The 23,057-nt window shown below is 35.4% G+C and overlaps 1 protein-coding gene across 6 annotated transcripts in view; it reads right to left on the reverse strand.

Annotated features, from left to right (window-relative positions):
- The window catches only part of PDSS2 (decaprenyl diphosphate synthase subunit 2), a 342,888-nt gene that overhangs the window by 92,890 nt on the left and 226,941 nt on the right, over positions 1-23,057 (reverse strand). For all 6 annotated transcript variants that reach the window (XM_051997482.1, XM_051997484.1, XM_051997483.1 and 3 more), the window contains exons 5-6: positions 12,964-13,137; positions 11,923-12,054 (exon numbers count right to left, since the gene is read on the reverse strand). In XM_051997482.1, the coding sequence (XP_051853442.1) occupies positions 11,923-12,054; positions 12,964-13,137 (306 nt within the window). The remainder of the gene's footprint in view (positions 1-11,922; positions 12,055-12,963; positions 13,138-23,057) is intronic.

Here is a 23,057-nt window from a genome sequence, read left to right on the forward strand (position 1 = left end):
GTAACTAGTATAGAGATTACCAGAATATAAAAAGGAGGCTCCACTGCTGGAGGGCTTTTAAGCCTCCTCTTCCACTTCTGACAACCAGTAAGAGTCCAGAGCATAATGTTAGAATAGGCCTGTTCTACAGTAATGCTGATTAAATGGTTTTTTAACATATTCTTCCCCAAGGGAAGCTAATCAATTTTTTGAAATTGTGAAATTGGCTCATTGCCTTATGGTTAACTTTTCCTTGGGCTCAGTGAAGGAAGAGGAAACAGAAGACAGGTGGAAGAGATTTCTGGGCTGAAGAACAGTAGGATCTTCTAGTCTATATGTGGTAAACCTCTTTCTAACCAAAACTTTTCTTTCACATTCTCAAGCCCATCTTTCCTGCTGCCTATATTTCTGGACTCCGAGGAGGAAAATAAAACAAAGAACACAAAGCTTTAGCAGGGATAATAACATCTATTCAGATCTACAAAGGGCCCAGAACAGAAGGCCAGACTGGCAACAGAATCAAGCCAAAAAGCTTGCTAAAGGAGCACAGGTGTTTAAGAAATAAAGTTTGAATTTGGAAGGAAGGGGTGGAGGCGATGATAACACCATTTTGCCTAATTTTTATTTTGAGGAAATCCCAAAGGTTAGGTGGCTCACCCAAGTTCACAGAGATAGCTAGTGACAGAGTAGAGACTCAAATTCAGGACACCATCATCTTCAATCTCCCCTTCCCCCTTTCTTCTCCCCACCAATCCAGGGGATTAGGTGTCCTCCTTAGCTCCTCATTCTCCCACCTTCAGGCCTCTTATCCAATCTGTTGCCAAGACTTGTCAATTGTACCTTTATAACATCTCTTGCATACGCCTCCTTCTCTCCTGACAGCACTCAGATGTAGATCCTCATCATTCCATGCTTGGAATAATACAACAGTTGTTCTGCTTGCCATAAGTTTCTTTTCACTCCAGTCCATCAAAGTGATTTTCTGAATCTGATCATGTTATTATCTCGCTACAAACTTTCTATCACCTCCAAAGATAAAATCTTGCGTTTGGTGTTCAAATCCCCTTTTAATTTACATTCTATCCCATAATCTTAGATCCAGTGACAGTGACCCTCCTTGCTGTTGCTCAAACAAGACACTCCACCTCCTGACTCTGGGCATCTTCCCTGGTGATCTAGAATGTACATGAACACATGTATTCTCTCTCCTCCTGGCTTCCATTCCCTTCCCTTCAAATTCCAGAAAAAAATCCCATTTTCGCTAGGTCTTTCCCGATCCCTCTTAATTCTAGGATCTTCCTTCTGTTTATTATCTTCAATTTATTCTGTATACAGTTCATTTGTACATAGCTACTTGCATACTGTCTTCCTCTATAGCCTGGGAGCTCCTTGACAGCTGATGGATCCATTATTGGCCACATGAAGAAATCATGTACCACAATGGCAAATTATTCTGCCTCCCCCTCATTCCCCCCCAAAAAAGGTGAATTGAGAGATTCATGTAGTTGTACAGGGAACTAAAATTTTCATAAAGCTATAACAAAGAAGAGAAGTAATGTGGTGTAACTGACAGAGTTCTGGACTTGGAATCAGGATGACCAAGGTTCAAATCACACCTCAGACAATGACCAGCTGTATGACCTTCAGTAAATTATTTAAGTTCTTCAGGCTTCAGTTTCCTCATCAATCAAGTGATGGCACTGGACACAATGACCTCTCATATCTCTTTGGGCTCTAAATCTGTTATTTTGTGATTCTATAAACAAAAGCTTTTAGTTGAGAGTGATTGTAAGAAAATGATGTGTGATAGAACATCAAAAAAAGATCATGGGCGGGGTACCCTCTTTTTTAAAGCTATGTTCCTGAAAGGCAAGAAGAAATATAAAGAAAGGGCAGGGTTGTTGTCTAGGAAGGACGGGAGGATTAACTAATTATTAAGCTTTTGTTAAGCATCTACCAATTGCTGTCCTTTAAGAAACTTAAATTCATTAAAGTCAGTCCTTAACATTCAGGATTTCAAACATTTGCATGATTTTATTAGTAACCTCATTTTCACTTTTGCACTGGCAACTGTGCACATGTGTGGCCACGAGCAATAGAGCAAAAATAAGAAGCACGATGCGTGCAAGCTTGTGGAGCATCTGGTATCCTAATGTCACACAAAGCTTATGTTGCTGATGGATTATTTCAAGCTGGTGCATCCTTTACAATCTCCAATGCCATCTATCAGTCAGGAAAGACAGAGTATTAGAGATGATGTCAAGACCTTGCCAGTCCTGACATCTTCAGGCAGGAGTGACTTAAGTTCCAGGGACCTCTCCCTAGGTTTTCAGATGATGACCAAGGTAAAGAAGTTTACAGCCATACAGTATACAGTGGAAGTAAGATTCAGATTAAAAGATTCTTTTGTTTTAAGGTCATAGAATTCTAGGGTATTACTATGGGTATTACTGAGAAAAATGTATTGCATGTTACCAGTTTTTATTTTGTGTTCTGTATTTTAAGGGTTATTTCATAATTACTATGTTAGGAAAAGTACATGTTATCAGAATTAATGTTTGCTTATAAAGAACCATATGCAGGAAAGTGTATTTTCAGCAATCTCCAGAGAAAAATTATGGTTTTTGGTAGTTGTGGGAATCTAACCCCTTATTTCCAATAGGTTCAATGTATCAACATTTCTGTTTTTGATTTTTATACCACTTTCTAAGAATATTCCTTCTATGAAAATCAGATTGCCCGTATATACAGAAATAATGAGACAGTCTAAGACATCTTTTAGCTGTGTGATTCTGGCCAAGTCACAACCTCTCTTAGCCTCAGTTTCCTTCTCTGTAAAATGACAGTGAAAATACTACTATTTCCCAGGGTTGTTGTGAGGCTAAAATGAAATGTCTATAAAGTGCTTTATAAACCTTAAAGCAATATATAAATGCTAGCAATGTACACAAAATATATTTGTACAAAATAAAAAGAAGGGAACTTTTAGGAGGGATCAAAAAGGGCTTCATGCAGGAGACAGACCTTGAGCTGAGCTTTGAAGGAGGCAGGGATTCCAAGAGTCAGAGGTGAAGGAGGAGTATACTCTTCCCAAGAGTCAGAGGTGAAGGAGGAGTATACTCTAAGTTTGGGCAGAAAGCCTGTGTACAGGATATGGAGGTGAAAGACATAAAGCCCTGTCTAAGGAACAGCAAGTAAGCCAATTTGGCTGAAGAACACATAACGGGTGATAATAGTTTAATAGGCTTAGAATTTATTTTGTAAAATACTCTAAATGCCAGGGATGTTGGCATTTTATCTTACAAGCAACAGAGAGCTACTGAATCTTCTTGAGCAAGAGCATGGTATATGACCGCAAACTGCAAATTCAAGCAATTGTTAAAGAAAACTAACCCAAATGCATTTTTTCCCTAAAACCTCCAAGGAACTATGGAAAATGGAAGAGAGGCTAATGAATTAGAAATGAGCAAATCTGTCAGTTTTCAGAAAAGGAAAAAAGTAGATGTTTCACATTATGGAAGTGGAAATGGGAAGACAATTTCTGATAAAGTTTTTGTACTCATTTTTAAAGAGATGGTTTATACTGAAAATTCACACAAGGAAGCACCATTGCCTAAGAACTAGCCTTAGTTTATGTAAAACAAGTCATACTTACCTGATGACAAGACAACCCTAATCCCCCTACTATCCAAACGTCCACTTCTGAAAGGACTGTGCAATACTAGGGAGCTCTAAGTCTTGTGATGGACTAAAATAACAGCCTCCTGATTAGTCTTTTTAACTCAAGATTCTCCCTTCTCCAATCCAGTCTATATACAATTATCAAAGTGATATTTCCTTACCCACGTTTGATCATGTCACTTTCCTTGATCAATAAACCCAATGGTTTCATACTTCTAGGACCAGATACAAACTCCTTGGTTTGGTATTTAACCTCCCTCACAATTTGCCTCCAACCTATATTTCTAGGCTCATTATACATTATTCTGCTTTATCATTACTCTATAGTGCAGCCAAACTAGGATTCTTGCTATTTTTACACAAGATGTTCCATCTCTATTTCTGTGCCTGGAATGCATTCCTTCCTTGCCTCTTCCTGTTAGAATCCTTGGTTTCCTTCAAAACTGCTACCTCCTATATGAGACTTATCGTGATTCCCCTTGCTCTGTCTACACTAATTGTATACATGCTGTTTTATTTGACAGAGGCAAGCTTGAAGGTGGGTACTATTTAATTTTTGTCTGTATTCCCAGAACCTAAAACAATCCTGGGTGCATGTTTGATTGATTGATTCTTGATTTTTTAGTCTCCCTCATACCCCATGTACAATTAGTGATGCCTTAATGATTCTATCTCTATATCTTTTAAATAAGTCCCCTTTTCTCCAGGCAAACCACAACCACCCTTTTCATTTTTCACCTGTGATATTATACTAGCCTAATTGGTTTATCTGCCTGAAGTCTCTAAGTCATACTCCAGAAGACTGTCAAACTGATATCTTTCAAGTACAGAACTGGTCAAAACTCATTTGTCCACAAAGCTTCAGTGACATTATTTTTTGGGGAAAAAAAATCTAAATTTCTCCATTTTAGCATTTAAATCCCTTCTCAATCTGTCCGCAGGCAATCTGTCCAAATTCCCCCTTTCAGGTATGCTTCAGTCCAGCCATACTGACCTACTGGTTCCCCAACATTCCATCTCCTGCTTCCTCACCTTGTCACAGGCTGCTGCCCCTAAGCCTGGAATGCTCTCCTTCCCCTTCACCTTTGACTTTTTGGTCTACCTAGTTTTTTTCAAAGGTCAGCTTAACTATTGTTATCTATAACTCTTTCAGGCCTCTCCTTATCTAACTACTAGTGTGCTCTTCTTTCAAATTTATTATTCATTTTGTATACATTTTTCTGTGCACGTATCTCTAATACAATGTAAATTCCTTGAGGGCAGGAACTATTAATTTTATCTTTGGATCCCCAGTGCCTAGCCTGACAGGCCTGTTACATAATAAGTGCTTAATAAATGCTTGTTGAAGTGAATTGAATCTTGCAATGGTCAGGTCATATGTTAAGTTTGATGGGCACAGTTTAGTGAAAATATCAACAAATCAGGGTGGTTAACAAGGATTTATTGATTTAGATTATAAGGAAAGCTATGTGATAGAAAACTAATGCTTTTGAGTTGTGATGCTGAGACTTTGGAGAATAGCAAAGGAGATCAAATCAGTCAATACTTAAAGAAATGAATTTAGGTGGGTCACTGGAAGGTCAAATACTGAAAGTGAAACTTGAATACTTTGGTCTCATAAGGAGAAGACATGACTCACTGGAAAAGACCCTGAAATGGAGGAAGATTGAAGGCTAAAGAAAAGGGGGATGGGAGAGGAGGAGATGAAAGACTGTGGCCCAGAAATAATGAACATGAACTTGGACAGATTTCAAGAGAGAGAGAGTGCAGGTAGAAGGGCCTGGTATGTTATGGTTGATGGGATCATGAAGTACTGGACATGAATGAATGATTGAACAATAGTGTCCCATGCACTGTTGGGAATATAAAGAAAAGCAAAAACAGTTCCTGCCTCACAGAAGCTTACACTCTAAAGGGGGAGAAAATATGGAAAACAATTATTTACAATTAAGATGCATAGTATAAATGGAAGGTAACCTCAGAGAAGCCCCAGCATTAAAGGAGATGGGGAAAGGCTGAGCCTTTAGTTGGGACTTTAAGGAAAGGCCAGGGAATCTTGGAGGAGACAATAATTCCAGGCATGGAGAACAGGATATAAGACGTGTAGGACAGTGAAAAGTCTTGAAAGATCATAAAAAGGTTTGTAGAAGATCCCAGGGACATATATCCCTGGTTTTAAGAGTATACTGAAACACTTCCAGGACCATAATGTACAAAAGGGATTAGATTTATTTTCCTAAGTGCCAGAGAGGTGAATTATGAGCAAAAGGAGGAAATAGAAAGAACTCCATTAATATGAAAAGCAAACCAAACCAAATCTCCCTAACAATAAATACTATTTGGAGCTAGATTCTATAAAAGGCACTCATGCTTCAGAGATGGGTTGAACTAGATGATTATTTAGGTACCTTCTAGTTCAACAAGTCTATGATTCAAATGCTTATACTATCAATATTCACTGTAATTTGGAGAAGAGAATTATCATCTGAAGCATATAACATTAGGAGAATAATTAGAATAATCGTGAATATTATGCATGGAAATTCCTTGAACAGATGATTTCTTTTTCTATTTTTGTTTTAAAAAAAGAAAATGAAATTGTTATTTTCTTGTGCATTTATATTCCCCTTAAACACTTAACTTACAAACACAATCAAGAATAGTTTATTATACATTTTTAAATGAGAATCAACAGTGGAATGTATGATAACAAGTAAGCTGTAAGAATTTGTTAAAGACAATAGACTTAGCAAATTTATGACTAGTTATAATGATGTCAGAATGTCACAAACCCATATGACATTTCAGCACTTTCAGGAATGGCCAAGACAACATAATCACAATCTTTATTTCTGCAGTGCCTGACAGTGAAATCAGAAAACTAAATCATTAAAAATCCAGGATGCTGACCCCACAGTGAGAAGCACCTGCACTCTCCTGAGAGAGACAGAGTCCTGTAGTTCTTTCTTTTATTGAGGGTAAAAAAAGATAAATTGCTAATGACTTCAGCAAAAAGTGAATTACTGATTCTCTACCTGTATTGCTGCAAATACATATTTTTTTCTTCCATGGCTGTAGGTTGTCATTTGAAATTAAGTTATTGTAATCCTACACTCCCATCACAGAAAGAACAGTGTCAATAGAAAACCAATATCCATAAACAACTTCAAGGCTAGCCTGATACCTGATCATTCCCAGTGTCCGTTTCTCAAAGTGATATATAAAATAAGATAGCTAGAGTCTTCTGTTTGTTGCTGTTGTTGTTTTGAGGTAGTATAGGAAGTAAGGATGAAAAGCAGACATGCTCAATGCTGAAAGTACCAGGGAACAAAAATTTCTCTCTGGTTTCTCGGATGGCATAGTGAGACACAATGAATACATCATTTCTTCCTTACTGATATAACTAGCCAGTAATATTTCTCTTGCTGTAGTGAGAACCCCAATGGGTAATAGAAAAAGACAAGCAGATAAAAAATGATGAGATCCAAGAATACATCTTTGCAGGTAGTAACCAAAAATGTTGGATTGGCTGAAATCTACATAAGCAATGTATTCTTAAGTGCTAAGGTTTTCTACTCTTTGTTTTACAACAGTCAACCAGCAAGAATTTGCTTATTAAGTCAATTCAGAAGTATGTAGTTAGAGTGTACTAAGTGGCAAGCCCCATGCTATGCCCTAAAGATACAGAAGTGCAAAAACACAGTTCCTACCCTCAAGAAACTCACAAAAAAATGGTGGAGGCAAAATGCAAATAACTATATACACAGATTTATACAGATTGTATGGAGTGTAGTCTCAGAGAGAAAGCACTAGCTAGGGATCTGAGGGGGAGGCCATGAAAGGCCTACTGCAGAAAATAGGGTTTGATCTGAAATATGTGGAAGTGAGGAAACAGGGCATTCCGGGCATGGAGGACAAGTCGCTGCAGTAAGAAGGTGGAGTATTGAGTGTGAGAAACAAGTGTAGAAACAATCCAGGGTAATTATTGCAGAATGTGTAGAATGGAGGAAAATATTAGAAGCCTTGCAAGGTAGGAAGAGAAAATCAAAAAGCACTTATTAAGTATTATATAGCAGACACTATGATGTGGCCACTCTTGAGGAGCATCTCTGGCACTTTTGCATCACCATAAGTGAGGAGGAGAGGAAGGGTCTCAATCTACCTGCTCCCTGGTAAGTTATATGGCCTCTCAGAAATGGGCCTGGTCTTTGGTCTTTCTATTTGTTCTTTTCTGTTCCAGTTACAGGGAATGGAGTCTTTTTTTTGAGTACTAAAGCCACAGGACACCATAACCCCAGGAATCCAGAGCAAGTGTTTCCACCAGCACAACAGTAAAGACTGAAGGAAACTTTAGGTTTGAACTTGGTGAGACTAATGTAGAAGTGGAATTAAATTGTGAGCTGAATCTCTAACTGTACTCTCAATTAAGTAGGGGGAGGGTAATGGGGATTTTAACCTCTCACAGTGTTAGAGGAAATGTTTGTCCATTTGTTCTTGCTTTAAATATTGAACAGAGCATTTAATATTTTGAGCTAGAAGCAAATGGAGCTGTTGGAACCTGCATAGCAAGGGATGCTGTATCAGATCTGAGCTTTATAAAGTTAAATCACTTTGGTAACAGAATGGAAGATGGACTGAAGTGGCGAGAACGGTGAGGCAAGGAGGCTAACCAAAAGGCTATTGTCACAGTGAGGTTTCCATAAGACCTGTACTAGGGAAACAGCTCTGTGACTGAAGAGAAAGGGAAATACTAGAGTGATGATATAGATGAGAAAAAACAAGGCTTGGCAATAGACTGGATATGTAGGCTGAGCCTGAATGAGGAGTTCAGGAGAACACTGAAGGTACAAGCTTGGGTGACTGGGAGAGATGGTGTTGTCAATAGGAAAGTTGGGAAGAGGGAGGATTTGGGGAGAAAGATAATATGCTCTCTACTGGGAACATTAAATTTGAGATGCCTTATAGGACATCCAATTCAAGATATATAAAAGGCATTTAGTGAAAAAGGAATTGCACTCAGGAAAGAATCATGATGCATTCATGAAGCAAGACAGTAAAGAGGGAAGACTATACCAGACACCTGAGACACAAATAAAAACAAGAAAGGAAAAAAATCAGTACTTTCAAGGATAAAGGGTAACTGACTAAAAGACCTTTACTTTTTACTTTGCCATTTTGATGGATCTGTAATTTCATCTGTGTGGATACTTTTCCTTCCTCAAAGATTATACTATCTTACCCAGTAGGATTCTTGTCTGTTTTTCCTATAGATGATCTATCAAATACTGCAGAGGTCTTTTTCTTTTTTTTTTTTTTGGTATCATGGATACAAACATATCACATCTAAGCTATCTATTTATTCTCATTTTTATTCTATAATCCTATTTCAGTTGCACATTTCTTTGATGTTGAGTCTAGACTCAACATCATAATGGAAAGAACATCAAGGAGTGGGTTGCAATATTGGCTTCATTACTTTTGTCTATGCTTATAACCTTGAGCAGGTTATTTAATCAATTAATCACTATTTATTAAGCAACTACTATGTGCCAGGGCCAGTGCTAAGGGAATATAAAAAGAGGCAAAAGGCAGTTCCTGATCAGGGCGCATAAAATTAATGGGGGAAATAACATGCAAAGAAATACAGAAAGCAAGCTATACAACGGAAAAATAGGAAATGATTAACAGAAGGAAGGCACTAGAATTAAGAGGGACTGGGAAAAGCTTCCTGTAAAAGATGGATTTTAGGTGGGATTTAGAGGAAGCCAGGGAAGTCAGTAGGCAGTTGAGGAGGGAGAGCATTTCAGGCACAAAGGACCTCAATTTCCTCTTCAATGAAATGAGGGTATTGTACTGGATTACCTTTAAGGTCTTTACTCATTCTATGATTAAAGCATAGATTTGAAGCTGATGTTTGTTTGAAAACAGCTAGTCCAATTCTTCACTTTACAAGTGAGGAAAGCGAGGCAAAAGAAGGTAAGCAACTGGCCAAGAGCATACAGATAGTTAGCACTGGAGTCAAGACACGAACCCAGATCCTCTGACTCCGAATCCAACCCTTTTCCCACTCTATCACAGACTATGACACAGGTTTTACATCACCTCTTGAGTACAAGTTGTTCTTAGTGAGACAACACAATCTAGATGTCCCAAATGCAAAAGTCATTATGTTTGGGTTATCTGTAAGGCAGATTCTTCTGAGACTGTGTCATTCAATGATCTATAAGGGAAAACACTAGCTTTAAAGAGATGAACTTTATTTTTTTTGCTGAGGCAGTTGGGGTTAAGTGACTCGCCCAGGCTCACACAGCCAGGAAGTGCTAAGTGTCTGAGGGCAGACGGGAAGGGAGGTCCTCCTGACTTCAGGGCTGGTGCCCTGTGCCACCTTGCTGCCACCTTGCAATAGTGTTCTCTGCTGGGATCACTGAAAGCCCGGGCTAATCTCTCAATAGTATCCAGCCCTGCTTAAGAGGCATCATGGTGTGGCAGTTATTGAGAGGGTCTCGAAGCCAGAGAGACCTAGTTTCAAGTAGTGTCAGAGACAGGACTCTGCTTTAAATTGCAGAGAAAGTGCTGATTGCTTTGGCAGAGGGAGTTCTTTATGTGTATCCCTTTATTAATGAAATCACTGGTTCAGTCTTCAGCTCTTCCTAGTCTTCTCTTCTCCTTAATTTTAGGCACTAGAGATGATTACTGCTGTTTCGTTAGCTATCCGCCTTAATGAGATGATGTTCAGATGCATACCATGATCTGGACAACGTATTTTTCATCCACTTTCTTCTTATTTTTTAAAAAGCAAATGTGACTAAACAGTTCTGCTGCATTACTGTAAATTTCAGTACGGAATCTTGAGACTTGATGTAAGTAGTGCAATGCCATCTAAGAACATGAGAATTTGGAGTACTTCACTGTCCACTGGAAAACCATCTTTTGTTTGTGCAGGACTGTTTCAGGATACTGTTGAATAACCCTGGTGAAAATATCTCTCTGTGAAAACATTTCATGTTATAAAACAATAAAGGTTTTGACAGAACAGTACAAGCCTTGGCAAGTTCTAGCAATCTTGAAAACAGACTTGTCATCCAAGGATCAACTCTGAATTTACCACCACGTGGGAAAACGTTGTTGACCACAAGAAGAAGGCACAGAAGAAAGAATGATGCATATGGAAGCAGAGGACCTGGGTTCAAATCCTTATTCTGCTAGTTCCTAACTGTGTGCCTATGACCAAGCCATTTAAATCTCTCTGGTTCATGGTTTCCATCTCTATCAAAAGAAACAGTTGGACCCTATACCTCTGAGGGTGTCTTCCATATCTAAAGTGGTAATCCTATGAAGATTATATCTTAAATCTTAAAGCAATATGTGGGGAATACTCACAGGAATAAAATCCTGTGAAAGTTGTGGAAGAATTAAAATAGAATTTTACATCTATATCTATTGTCATTTATAAAGGCAAGTGGGTCTATTTTCCTTTAGAAATATATTGTCAGTTCTTGCTCTAGTTTCCAACCAAAATATAAAATTTAAGAACATTAGCATATAGTATTAACATAACACAATCAGAGCAAGCAACATTATCCATTTGTAAATTTTTTTTTTGTCTAGCTGTCATTAAGAATCCTTCAACCATTTAAAGCCATCTAATGATGTCTTAGATAAGAAGGGAAGATCTTGTGTACCTCAGTTGTTGGTACAACAAAGTAGTTAGTGAGACCATTAGGAGATGAGATTCAAGGCCCTTTCCAGCTCCAAAATACTATCATTTCTCTCCTCCCCCTTCCACCTCCATCTCTTTTTCTTTCAAAATGCCTCAGAGCTCACTCAGGGTCCTAGTTTGTTTTAAAATAACTCAATGAGTTGACAGACGGAGCTCCTGGAATTCTGCAGCCTGTGCTAGAGTCTACAGATGGGAAATTGCAGTCAGTTAAAGGGTGGTGCTATTACCATAGCACAATTTTTGAAAGCCTTTGGAAAAAAAAAAAACCTGAATTAATTAGCATTCACCACAGGCACTAGCCTTGTGTTGCAGTACTCCGGGACTTAGATAATAAGAGAATGCAGAATTATAATTTTCTGACTTTTAAATGACAATGTTTCAATTCATTAAAAATCTAGGTTTCTATGAAGAAGAAATTGTACCTGCTCCTTGACAATGCTCTCATACAATGGAATGACAGTGTTTTAAGCCATCATGAAACATATATTGAAATAAGTCAAACACTACTAGCATCACTCTATATAGAATTAATTTTAGGTTACCTCTCTGATCTGCTTAATCCACATTTCTCTTCCAAGAAACTCCTGATGTAAGACTACAGGAGCTGAATTTAAATTGAATGTAATGGAGCCAGCACACTTCCCTCTAATAAAAGGCTGGAGGTCAGAGTTTATCTGGAAAGAATAGACAAAAAGAGTTATGTTAGAACATTGTATCCTGAAACAGTTATAACTAATATATTTTAGTCATGAGAAGAGACATTGATGTAACTGGAAAGGACTTTTTAGATGAAAATATTTTATAGATGAATGTTTTGAAATATATTTACCTTCAAATTCATCTGAAGCTATTTTTTCCTTTTATAACTCTCCTCCAGCTTTTATTTATTTTTAAAATCAGATGCAAGGATTTGATAAATATCCTTTCTTGATAAAATTCTACATATTCTATAAATATTTTCCTCAAATCTGCTTTTACTATAAAAGAAAAAAATCACCTCCCCCCATGAAAACTATTTTCTTTAGTGAAATGTTTGAGTAGCATCTGTGAGATACATACTATTAAATATAATTGGAAATTACAGATATAAAAAAATGAACCCTGCGGTTGCTAATCTCAGGGTGTTTGCTTTATTCTGCACATTAAAAAGCAGCAATTAGAACTAAAGTGTTTTCATTTTTCTCAATATACCTCTAAGCTTTCATTAACTTTCTTCAATTTCTAATTTTCAAGCAGCCATAAAGAAATAATAACAAAAACTTCCATCTTGTTATGAATGTCCTTCCAATTTTGTGAATGGCAGCATTACTTATTATTTCATAATTTCCAGTAGTTCTGTCAAGAGCCACTTAAGGTAGTAGGAAAAGAAAGGATTCCAAATACAGTGTGAATAAATGGTGGCTTTTTATGAAAAGTACATACTATCATACTATATTATCTATATTATATAACAGATAATGATTAAACTACTGATGAGTCTTAAGTACATTTTGAGACCTAAAAGGTCATTAAGTACTAAAAGGTTTCCCATATGTCATTTTAGTTATTTAAACACTGGATAAAGAGAAAGGGTGTGCCAATACCTTATGACTCATAGACATGTGCTTTCCATACTGAAATGCCATATCCTGGACCTCGGTATCATGCTTTGCTAATTCCATTGCAGCCTGGCAGCTTTTTGCTAGCAAGGCACTATGGGAGAGGAAAATCTGCTCCTTCCAAGTCGATATTCCGATATCATCTGTGATACAGTTTTCCTGAAAATGCAACAAAAGCCAAGAGGAAAAAAACTTTTAAAAAAAGTTTTTTTTTCTTTAAAAATAGCTCAATTAATTTGGAACTATGCTCAAAAAGTTATCAAGTTGTGCATACCCTTTGATCCAGCAGTGTTTCTACTGGGCTTATACCCCAAAGAGATACTAAAGAAAGGAAAGGGACCTGTATGTGCCAAAATGTTTGTGGCAGCCCTGTTTGTAGTGGCTAGAAGCTGGAAAATGAATGGATGCCCATCAATTGGAGAATGGTTGAGTAAATTGTGATATATGAACATTATGGAATATTATTGTTCTGTAAGGAACGACCAGCAGGATGAATACAGAGAGGACTGGTGAGACTTACATGAACTGATGCTGAGTGAAATGAGCAGAACCAGGAGATCATTATATACCTCAACAACGATACTGTTTGAGGATGTATTCTGATGGAAGTGGATCTCTTTGATAAAGAGAGCCTTAATTGATCAAAGATGACAGAAGCAGCTACACCCAGAGTAAGAACACTGGGAAATGAATATAAACTGCTTGCATTTATGTTTTTCCTCCCGGGTTATTTATACCTTCTGAATTCAATTCTCCCAGTGCAACAAGAAAACTGTTTGGTTCTGCACACATATATTGTATCTAGGATATACTGCAACCCATTCAACATGTAAAGGACTCTTGCCATCTGGGGGAAGGGGTAGAGGGAGGGAGGGGAAAAATCGGAACAGAAGTGAATGCAAGGGATAATGCTGTAAAAAATTACCCTGGCATGCGTTCTATCAATAAAAAATTATTTAAAAAAAATAAAAATAAAAATAGCTCAATTGTTTCAGTTCTTGAAGAATGATAGTACTAGGCAATAAACAATACAAACTATTTCTCACTTGCAGGTGATAAAGGAAAAATGCAAAAACCGGATCCCAAGTGAACCAGTCATTGCTCTTAAAACAATGCAGAAGGTAGAAACTAAAGGAAATGTTGTGATATATATTAGTTTTGGAGCCAGGGAATTATCACTTTTAAATAGATAACCTAGAACAAACTGAGGTAAAATGAAGCAACATGGGATTCAGAATCATTCTCCATGTAGACAGAGTTCTGTGGCATCCCCAGATGTGGCAGCTATGAAACTTAGTGTAAGACTTCCAACTACCAAAGAGAAAGAAAAGGACAAGGAAATCATGAAAAAAAAAAAATCCTCTGGTTCCACAGTATACAAAGCATGGATTATTTTATATAAATACACCCAAGACTGGTTGCTATGTTAAGACATAAGAGTGATTTTGGATAATCTATGGATATTTTATTTCATCTTTACATTATAAAAATCGTAAAATTAAAAATAAAGCAAATTGAAAAAGAACTATGAAGTTTAATGCCATATCACATAGATCCTTACTGAAAGTAAGAAATTCCACTGAATATAAATGCTGTTAGTAATCTTTTCATATATTCTGTAAAACAAGTCTAGAATAAATATTAGTAAAATGGCATAGAAATCTAATACAATAAGATATATATATATATATATAATTTGCTCTTATCACCTTCTTGCTTATAACATATAACAGAATGTCAGTAAACAATGAATTTTAGTGTAATGCTCATCTTATCAAGCTTTTTGTTTTCTATCATATTTGATTGTGTCCAGGAAGCAAAACCCTCTCTTAAAAAAAAAAAAAAAAGTCCTTTCTGGGGGAACAGAAAGATTACTAAACTCAGAATCACAAAGGTTTAGATTCAAGTGTTCATCCTATCACTTATAGGATCTGTGATTTTAGGCAAAGCACTTAATGTTTGTGAAACTGAGTTTTCTTATATCTAAAACAAGGAGGCTAGATGAGAAGATATCTAAGATCAGTTGTAGCTCTAGCCTTCTGAGGTTATGACTTTATATTCTGGGCCTTAGCATAAAATTCTGTACAATCTTTTACGCAGAATGGAGAACTTTTAATTTAGGGTTGACTTAGTTAATTTTTCCTATGTCTATAACGACAAAGTTGCATCATGAGTATTATTTTTAATAGGACCATATTAATAATTTATATTCATATGGTGCTTTAGCATTTAAAAAGAGCTTTCCACACATAATCCCTGGGAGGTATGTAGTGTAAATATCATATCCTTTTAACAGATGATAAAAGTGAATCTTGGACAGATAATCAATGACAGAGGTAAAACTTAAATATGAGCTTCTATTTTCAAATCTTGCTTTTTTTTCCCCCACTATTCTAAGTTATAGATATTGTTTTACAAAAGTCAGTTTTTTGCTTTGTAAAATGAGATGAAACACTCCATTGCTCAGAGCAGAAAATTAGCAAATTTCTCCCTTGAACATGAGAGGGAGAGAGAGGATTTTAAGCTCATGGTTCTAAACATTTTTAATAAAAATTTCAATCCATGCTTATCTCCTACATAATACATAGGTTATAAAAAAAAGAACAGTAGTAAGTAGTAACAAGTTGTCTTTACTGTTCTCTTTGTTTTGTTTTGTTTTTGTTTTTGTCTTTACTTATCAGTGTATTTCATTCCTCCTCCATTGCTTTTTCTTTTCTTCATCTCCTTCCTTTATGGAAACAGTAGAGAACTGAAATCCATTTGAAAATGTTTACCTTCTAAAAATGTACTAAATAGTTTTGATTTAGTAATCCTAATTACATTTTTCTATGGGTCACCAATCACTAGAAAATAAAGGATTCTCCATATCTAACACCCTCTAAAATTACAGTATTGTCCATTTTGAATTCACATTCAGAATAGTGAACTATTCAGAACAGAACACTCTAAGACTTAATCATTAAAGAGTCACATATTCAGTATGTGGAAATTATCAAATCAGAATACTATTACACTTGAGAAACTTAAAAAAAAAAAAGATTTTAAACAAAACATTTCCCAAAAATTTTCATTTAGTTTGAAATTTCAACAAACTAGAATCCAACCATTGCCTGGTTTACATAAGTATCGTAGCACATTTATGAATAAGATATAAATAAACACTATCACTTTCTAAAGCTATTATCTGTAAAGAAATTGGTAACAAATGAAATTTAATCCATCCATTAATCTCTACTCTGTCTGTCATTGTGTACATGCTAACGGGTGCTAGGTTACAGGGCAAAAAAGAATATGTGACTAATGGGAAAAGAATCACAATTCTGAAATTCAAAGAAAATGATAAGATGAGCATTACATTGAAATGCATTGTTTATTGACACTCCATTATACACTGTAGGCAGGAAGGTGATAGAAACAAATATGATCTGGGTTTTATATATATCTTTCTGTGCCATTTTACCAATATTTATTCTAGACTTGTTTTACAGAATTTATGAAAAGATTACTAACCATATTTATATCCAATGGAATTTCTTACTTTCAGGAAGGATCTATGTATACCTACATACATTTTTTACTCCAAATTAAATTCCATTATTTCAATGGGCAAAAATTTATTTTCTATTTTTCCTACCTTCCCTTTCTCTTAAAACCAGTTCTAGAAGAACAAGAAACACATATCAACTAAGATTATGATTTCCAGAACACAATTAGGGGGTGAGATACAGTAGGATATAACATCACTGAACAATTTAGGTAGCATGAAAATTCTAAACATGGAAACCTCTGTATTGTTCTCTTGTTCACATTCATTACATACTAGAATCAAGAAATATACGAGAGGCATACAATAATCTAGCAAACAGGGAAATGAATTAAGGACCTTGAGATTTAAGGTCTCTACCACTGAACTACTTTAGAACTTTTTGAACAAGTCACTGACCTTATGCTCACACAGTTGCAAATCAGATAAAAGGACAGAAATTCAGAATGGCAGAATCATGTGTGGAGGCACAAGAAGAAAAAAAAATACACTTTATGATGTGAATGGAAAATAGAACTTAGGTAAAAGCTGTTAGAGATATGAATTTAAAACAACTATCAAATGACAGGCCCATTTTACAGGAACATAATAAGTTTGTGGCAAAGGTTATCTGGAAATCCATTAGCTTGAAAGATGGATAGGATGAAGAAATATAGGCACACAGAACTGTCAGCTGATAATACATCATTCTCAATCTAGAAGCTGATGATGAAATTTTGAAACTTTTTTTTCTTAAACCTAATACAACTTTTTTATTTTCTTTGCAAATAAATGTTCCTAAGTTACTAATTGCATACATTTTGCTAAACTGACTTACAGGTCCATTTAAAGATCATAATATAGTCATACTGAATCGTTTCATTTCAAAATGAATTTAAATTGTAGAAGACATCTATATTTATAGTCGTTACATTTTGAAGAATCTTTCAGAGACACAAATCTGTGATAGCCTAGATTATATCCTAAGATCCTTCTTATTAGTTACTGAAGTGAGGTCAACAAAATTTCCAGAGAGGATTAGGTAATATAATGATAGAAGGCATTAGGAAGTATTGAGTTTGAATTTTGCTTCAAATACTTATTTGAGGTGCTGGGCAAGTCCCTTAATCTCTCTTTACCTCAATTTTTCTATCTGAAAAATGAGGTTTGGGATTCAATGGCCTTTAAAGTTCCTTCGAGATCTGAGTCTATGAATCCATGACCTCTGGAATGGTTGCTTATTTTTATAGTGATACTATATTTGAACCTAAAATTGGGGTACATGGCCTAAATAAGGATTGGGGGATGAATTTATGTAAATGTATCCACATATCAATAAAAGTATAAACATTTAATTACAGTTATGTAGGCAATGAATTGTCTTTATTGAAAAGAATAAAATAAAAGCTGCAAAATACACAGTTAATATTTGTTATTATTTTCATTATTCATCTACATTTGAAGTTGACGGCACATTGTTTTATTCATACTTCTTGGAAAAATGCTGCTTTTTAAATAATTGTATATTCTTCATTTTTTCAAATATCTCTTTATAAGGGCTTAAGAAAAATCATTTGGGTTGTCAGGTGAGAATTCATAGTCTTGACGTAATTATATAGATGCCTTTATGATATGTCATCACTAAAGTCTTTGATACTGTCAAATGATTCAACATCAGAAACAGATATGATTTTATTAATGAAAATAGCATTGAAAAAGATGTATTAACATCTGCTTTGTCACTGTATCTTAAGGACAGTGATCCTTTCCATCTGACTTCTAGTTGAAAACTTTTATATCTGTTTTCTCCCCCATTGGAAGATGCACTTCTTGAGAAAATTGACTGTTTTGCTTTTCTGTCTATCTCCAGCACTTAGCACATTGTAAACTCTTTATAAATTCCTTTTCCATTTATTCATTCATCTATCAGTAATTAGCCTTTCTACCCATTGTTTTCTATCCACTAAGATAAATTTATAGCCTGTAATACTACTTGATACTTACCATGTCCTGCATCTTTTATAAAATAATAACATCATCATCATTACTGTAGTATTTGGATTGCAACATAAGGTTCACAAAATAGTTAAAAAATATTATCTTATTTAGTCCTCACAATCATCTACTATTATAGTGCCCACTTTACAAATAAGGAAACTGAGGCAGTGGTTAAATGACTTGGCTAAGGTCACATAACTAATAGGATGTGAACTAAAGTTTTCCTGAATCCATTCTAGAGTTCCATTCATGCTATCTAGTTTCTATTATCCTTCCTTTTAGAAGAAAGTATAACGATATACTATATAGGAATTTCCTAAAATAGTCTAACTTACCTCATTCCTTTTCAATTATCAAACCTGATCCACTCTTTCCACACACTTTTTTGCCCTACTCTCCCATGTCCATCTTTGTACTGAAATCATTTAGAACTGACTTGGAGAGTTCTGTGACAGAATTCTTCAATGCTTGGAATGGTTACTGGTATATAAACTACAATTAACTTCATAGCAATTTTTTTGCTTATATTTATCATACACACACGAGATGGATAATCAACTGTCCCATATTTCTTGTTGCATTTAGGCACACAAAGAAACTGATTCCACCAATTTCTTTAATGATCTTTTCAACATGGTGTGGAGATGGTCAGGGCATATTTACAAGGTTCAGAAGTACCTACTTACCAACTTAAAAAGACTGTAGATACAGTTAGTCAATCAGTTGACAATTCATTCATTCAGTAAAGAATCATCATACTAAATTTTATTGTGTACCAGGCACTATGCACACAGGCCAGAGGCCCAACCTAGCTGAAGTTCTGAGAGACTCATTACTATGTTAGCTGCAAGATTAAAAAATTTTTGGTCCGAGTAAATCCTGAAGACTATCCCTTAAGTTATAAGAAAGTTGCTATTTGCATCAATGGAAGTAACAACAACATTGATGAAATCAGATTTCTGAAATAACTGAGAATTTATTTGTCAGTCCTTTTCATTTATGTCCATTATGGCAAAAATACAAAGGTTTGCTATTTTCTTCTCCATTTCATTTTACAGATGAGGAAACTGAGACAAGCAGGATTAAGTGATTTGCCCACAATGTTCTAGCTAGTAAGAATTTGAGGTCGAAATTGAATTCAGGAAGATGAGTCTTCCTAACTCCAGGCCTGGCACTCTATGCACTATGGTACTCCCCACACAGTTATTTTTTGTTAGAGGCATAAGGAATGAAAAGGGCTGAACTTGGAGACATAAAGACCCACCTCTGACCCATTTTGTTTCTATCATCCTATGTAATTCGCTTAATCTCTTAGTGCTCTAGGCAACTTTAAGACTGTATTTGCAGAGAAAATGCCATCATCAGTTGAGATAGTTTCCTCATTTAAAAGTTCTGAAAACCAATGAAATCACTGAATCCAGTCCCTATTCTTAGTCTTTTAACTTTTTTTTTTTTTTTTTAATGTCAGGGACTTGTTCTGAGAAAATGGTCATTCATAATTGTTTTTAGTTTTTTTGGAGGCAATCTGAGTTAAGTGACTTACTCAGGGTTACACAGCTAGTAAGTATCTGAGGCTACATTTGAACTCAGGTCCTCCTGACTCCAGGGTGAGTTGTTTTGTTCACTCTGCCACTTAGCTGCCTCTATTTGTAATCTTTTAAACAATTTAGATAAGCAAATTGTTTGACCTTTCAAGGAGCTGTAAAACTCAAAGTATTATAGGAATATGATTTATTATTAATAAAAAGTAAAATTAACTCTCTTTCAAGGTTGTTGTATGGTGCTGACTAATAATTTGTATAGCTTACACCCACATTATGCACAGATTTAAATTTAATATTATTCCTTCTCTTCCAACAAAACCAAATGTTATACCAATCTGACCCATTCTGAACTCAATGGCTTTGCTAATCAAAAATGACTACATTTAGCAATCATAACTTTTCTATCTTTTCTTTATTTATAGCAGCCTTCATATCATGACCTATTCTGATACAAGCTGACATTCCTCCATCTAATCTGTAATGCTTTTACCTCATACTAAGTTTGCTTGTTTCTATTCTCCTTTGAATTTAAATCATTCCTGAAGACAGGCACACAATAGGCTTTAATTCTGAATCAATTTCAACATTTTCATGTTCAATGGATGATTTAAGAGATTGTCTACTTCAAAGAAAAAAAGATGTCAGTAAAATTATAGGTATTTATCATTATCACCACCACCATCATCAAAATCTTGGATTTGTGACTGATGTTAGTGCTAACAGATGCCCAACAAGCAGTAAAACATGACATGGCATGTTTTATTAGCTCATTAATACATGCCTTGGGTACAATGTGAGGGACAAGGTTGTGAGTAAATGAACCAATAAAATATACTCTGGAGTATTTTAATGCTTTTATATAGCACTCAATGTTCACTTTTAAAATCTCTTAAAATCCATTTTTCACTTTTAAACATATCTATTCTGAATTTTTAACTTCAAAGAAAGCAAAATATATTTCTTCTGTTTCCAAACTACTTAGGAAAAATATTTTAAATTATTTTTCACTTCACAAGTTAACTGAATCATGCATTCTTAGACCTCCTCTTCCATTCTACTAGTATTCCCTTCTATGGTTTTTTAATGACTATATTTTGCCTAGCAAAGGCTATTAGGTAATGTGCACAGAGAGAATAGTTTTCACATTGTAAATAGCCTTGAAGACCAAGCCTCAGACCTCAGCCTACCTCCCTAGCATCCAAAGACAACAGTCCAGCCCCTCACATCACATGGAGGGCTCAAGCCCTCAGTTCCTCTGACCCCTAGTTCCTCTGGCCTGGTTCCCTAAAAACTATACTTCCCTTCCAACCATGAGGCTCATAGTGCTGTTGCTCAAAGGTAGAAATGCTGTGCTTATGGGAGCTATGCTTTCTCAGGAAAACAGATTTGAGTGAATGTGTAAGATATCCACTGTATTGCTGGAGAGATATGTGTGAGTATATTTAGAAGAAAAGAGGGAGAGAGGAATAGAAGGGTAGAAGGGGGGAAGAATAGAAGGGCAAAATGAGGGGAGGCAGAAGAATAGAAATGGAGATAGGAAAGGGGGGAGAAAAGAAGAGAGGTTTTTTCCCTTTTGTATTTTTGTGTGCTTCAATTTTTTTTTAAGAGAAAGTACTCTTGAGTTTTGGAGTTAACAAATTTTAGATGCAAAGAACAGGGAAAAAGAGACAGAACATCACTGAGCTGAGTGAATGAAAACATTTATAAATATTAAAATCAGAAATATATATCACAAACTACTTATGGAAGTGGGACTCAGGAAAAGTTGCTGAATTAATTTTATATTCTTATTTAATGTTCATTTCCACTGCCAACACCTTTCTCTGGGCCTATGATACTTCACACCTGGATTCCTTCAACATCAACTTAATTAGTCTTTTTGTTTCCATCTTTGGTTCCCAAGCCATCATAAACATAACTACCACAATAATCTTATGAAAAAATTTTCATTACACTGAAAATTCACAGTGGTTCTCTATAATCTTAGATGTGAACTTTTCAATCTAGTACCTAGGGTCTTAGCACAAGGATATTCTGAACATATCAGGTTTTTGAGAAAGGCTCATTGAATCTGATTTTGGTTTAATGTCCTGATAGCTATAATGATTTATTATGTCAATTTTATGTCACAGTTTTTTGCATAGGTCATTATATATATGACATGCAGCATAATATGTAATATATGTATAAGATAAATGACACATTTCTAATGTGACTATTAATATGCCTAATTAAAGAGACAATCAGGGAAACTTCATTTTGTTAAAAGGCACCATCAATAATTAAGTAATATCAGTAAACATATACACATCAAATGGCACAGCATGTAGTTAAGTTAATTAAAGAAAAAGTTAAATGAATTATAGGAGGAAATAGATAGCAAAGAATCTCAATTTATCCCTTTCAGAACTAGACAAATCTAACCACAAATTAAATTAGAAAGGAGTTAAGAAGATGAATAAAATTTTATTCAGATTAGATATGACAGACCTCTGGAGAAAACTTAATGGGAATAGAAAGGAGTATACCTTTTTCTTAGTTATACATGGCACCTTCACAAAAATTAACCTTGTTACCTCATAAAGAAATGTAGAAAAACAGAAATATTAAATGCATTCCCTTTGGATTATACTGCAATTAAAATTACATTCAATAAAGGGTTTTAGAACACATGTTAAAAAAATTAATTGGAAATTAAATAAACTAATTGAAAGCAGAGCTTATTAAAGTTTTTCCACTTGTGAATCTTTTTTGCCTGGAGAAATTTCTATACAACCCCATCTCAATTCTGAGCTGAGGTATTTCTGGTGGTGTTCATGTATATACAGTACAAAGTGCACATGTTGTATGTTCAGAATCAAGGTACTGTGAAGTTGTATGATACAGCACAGGCCAAGTGCTACCAGAAACACCTTGGATTCATTACATATTCGATTTTGAATTAATTTTTAGTTATTACATTCAGAAACCTTTTGCTGTTATCAGAAACAATCATCCCACCTTAGAATTTGTGA

Source organism: Antechinus flavipes, chromosome 4 (assembly GCF_016432865.1).
Source record: "Antechinus flavipes isolate AdamAnt ecotype Samford, QLD, Australia chromosome 4, AdamAnt_v2, whole genome shotgun sequence".
NCBI lineage: Eukaryota > Metazoa > Chordata > Mammalia > Dasyuromorphia > Dasyuridae > Antechinus > Antechinus flavipes.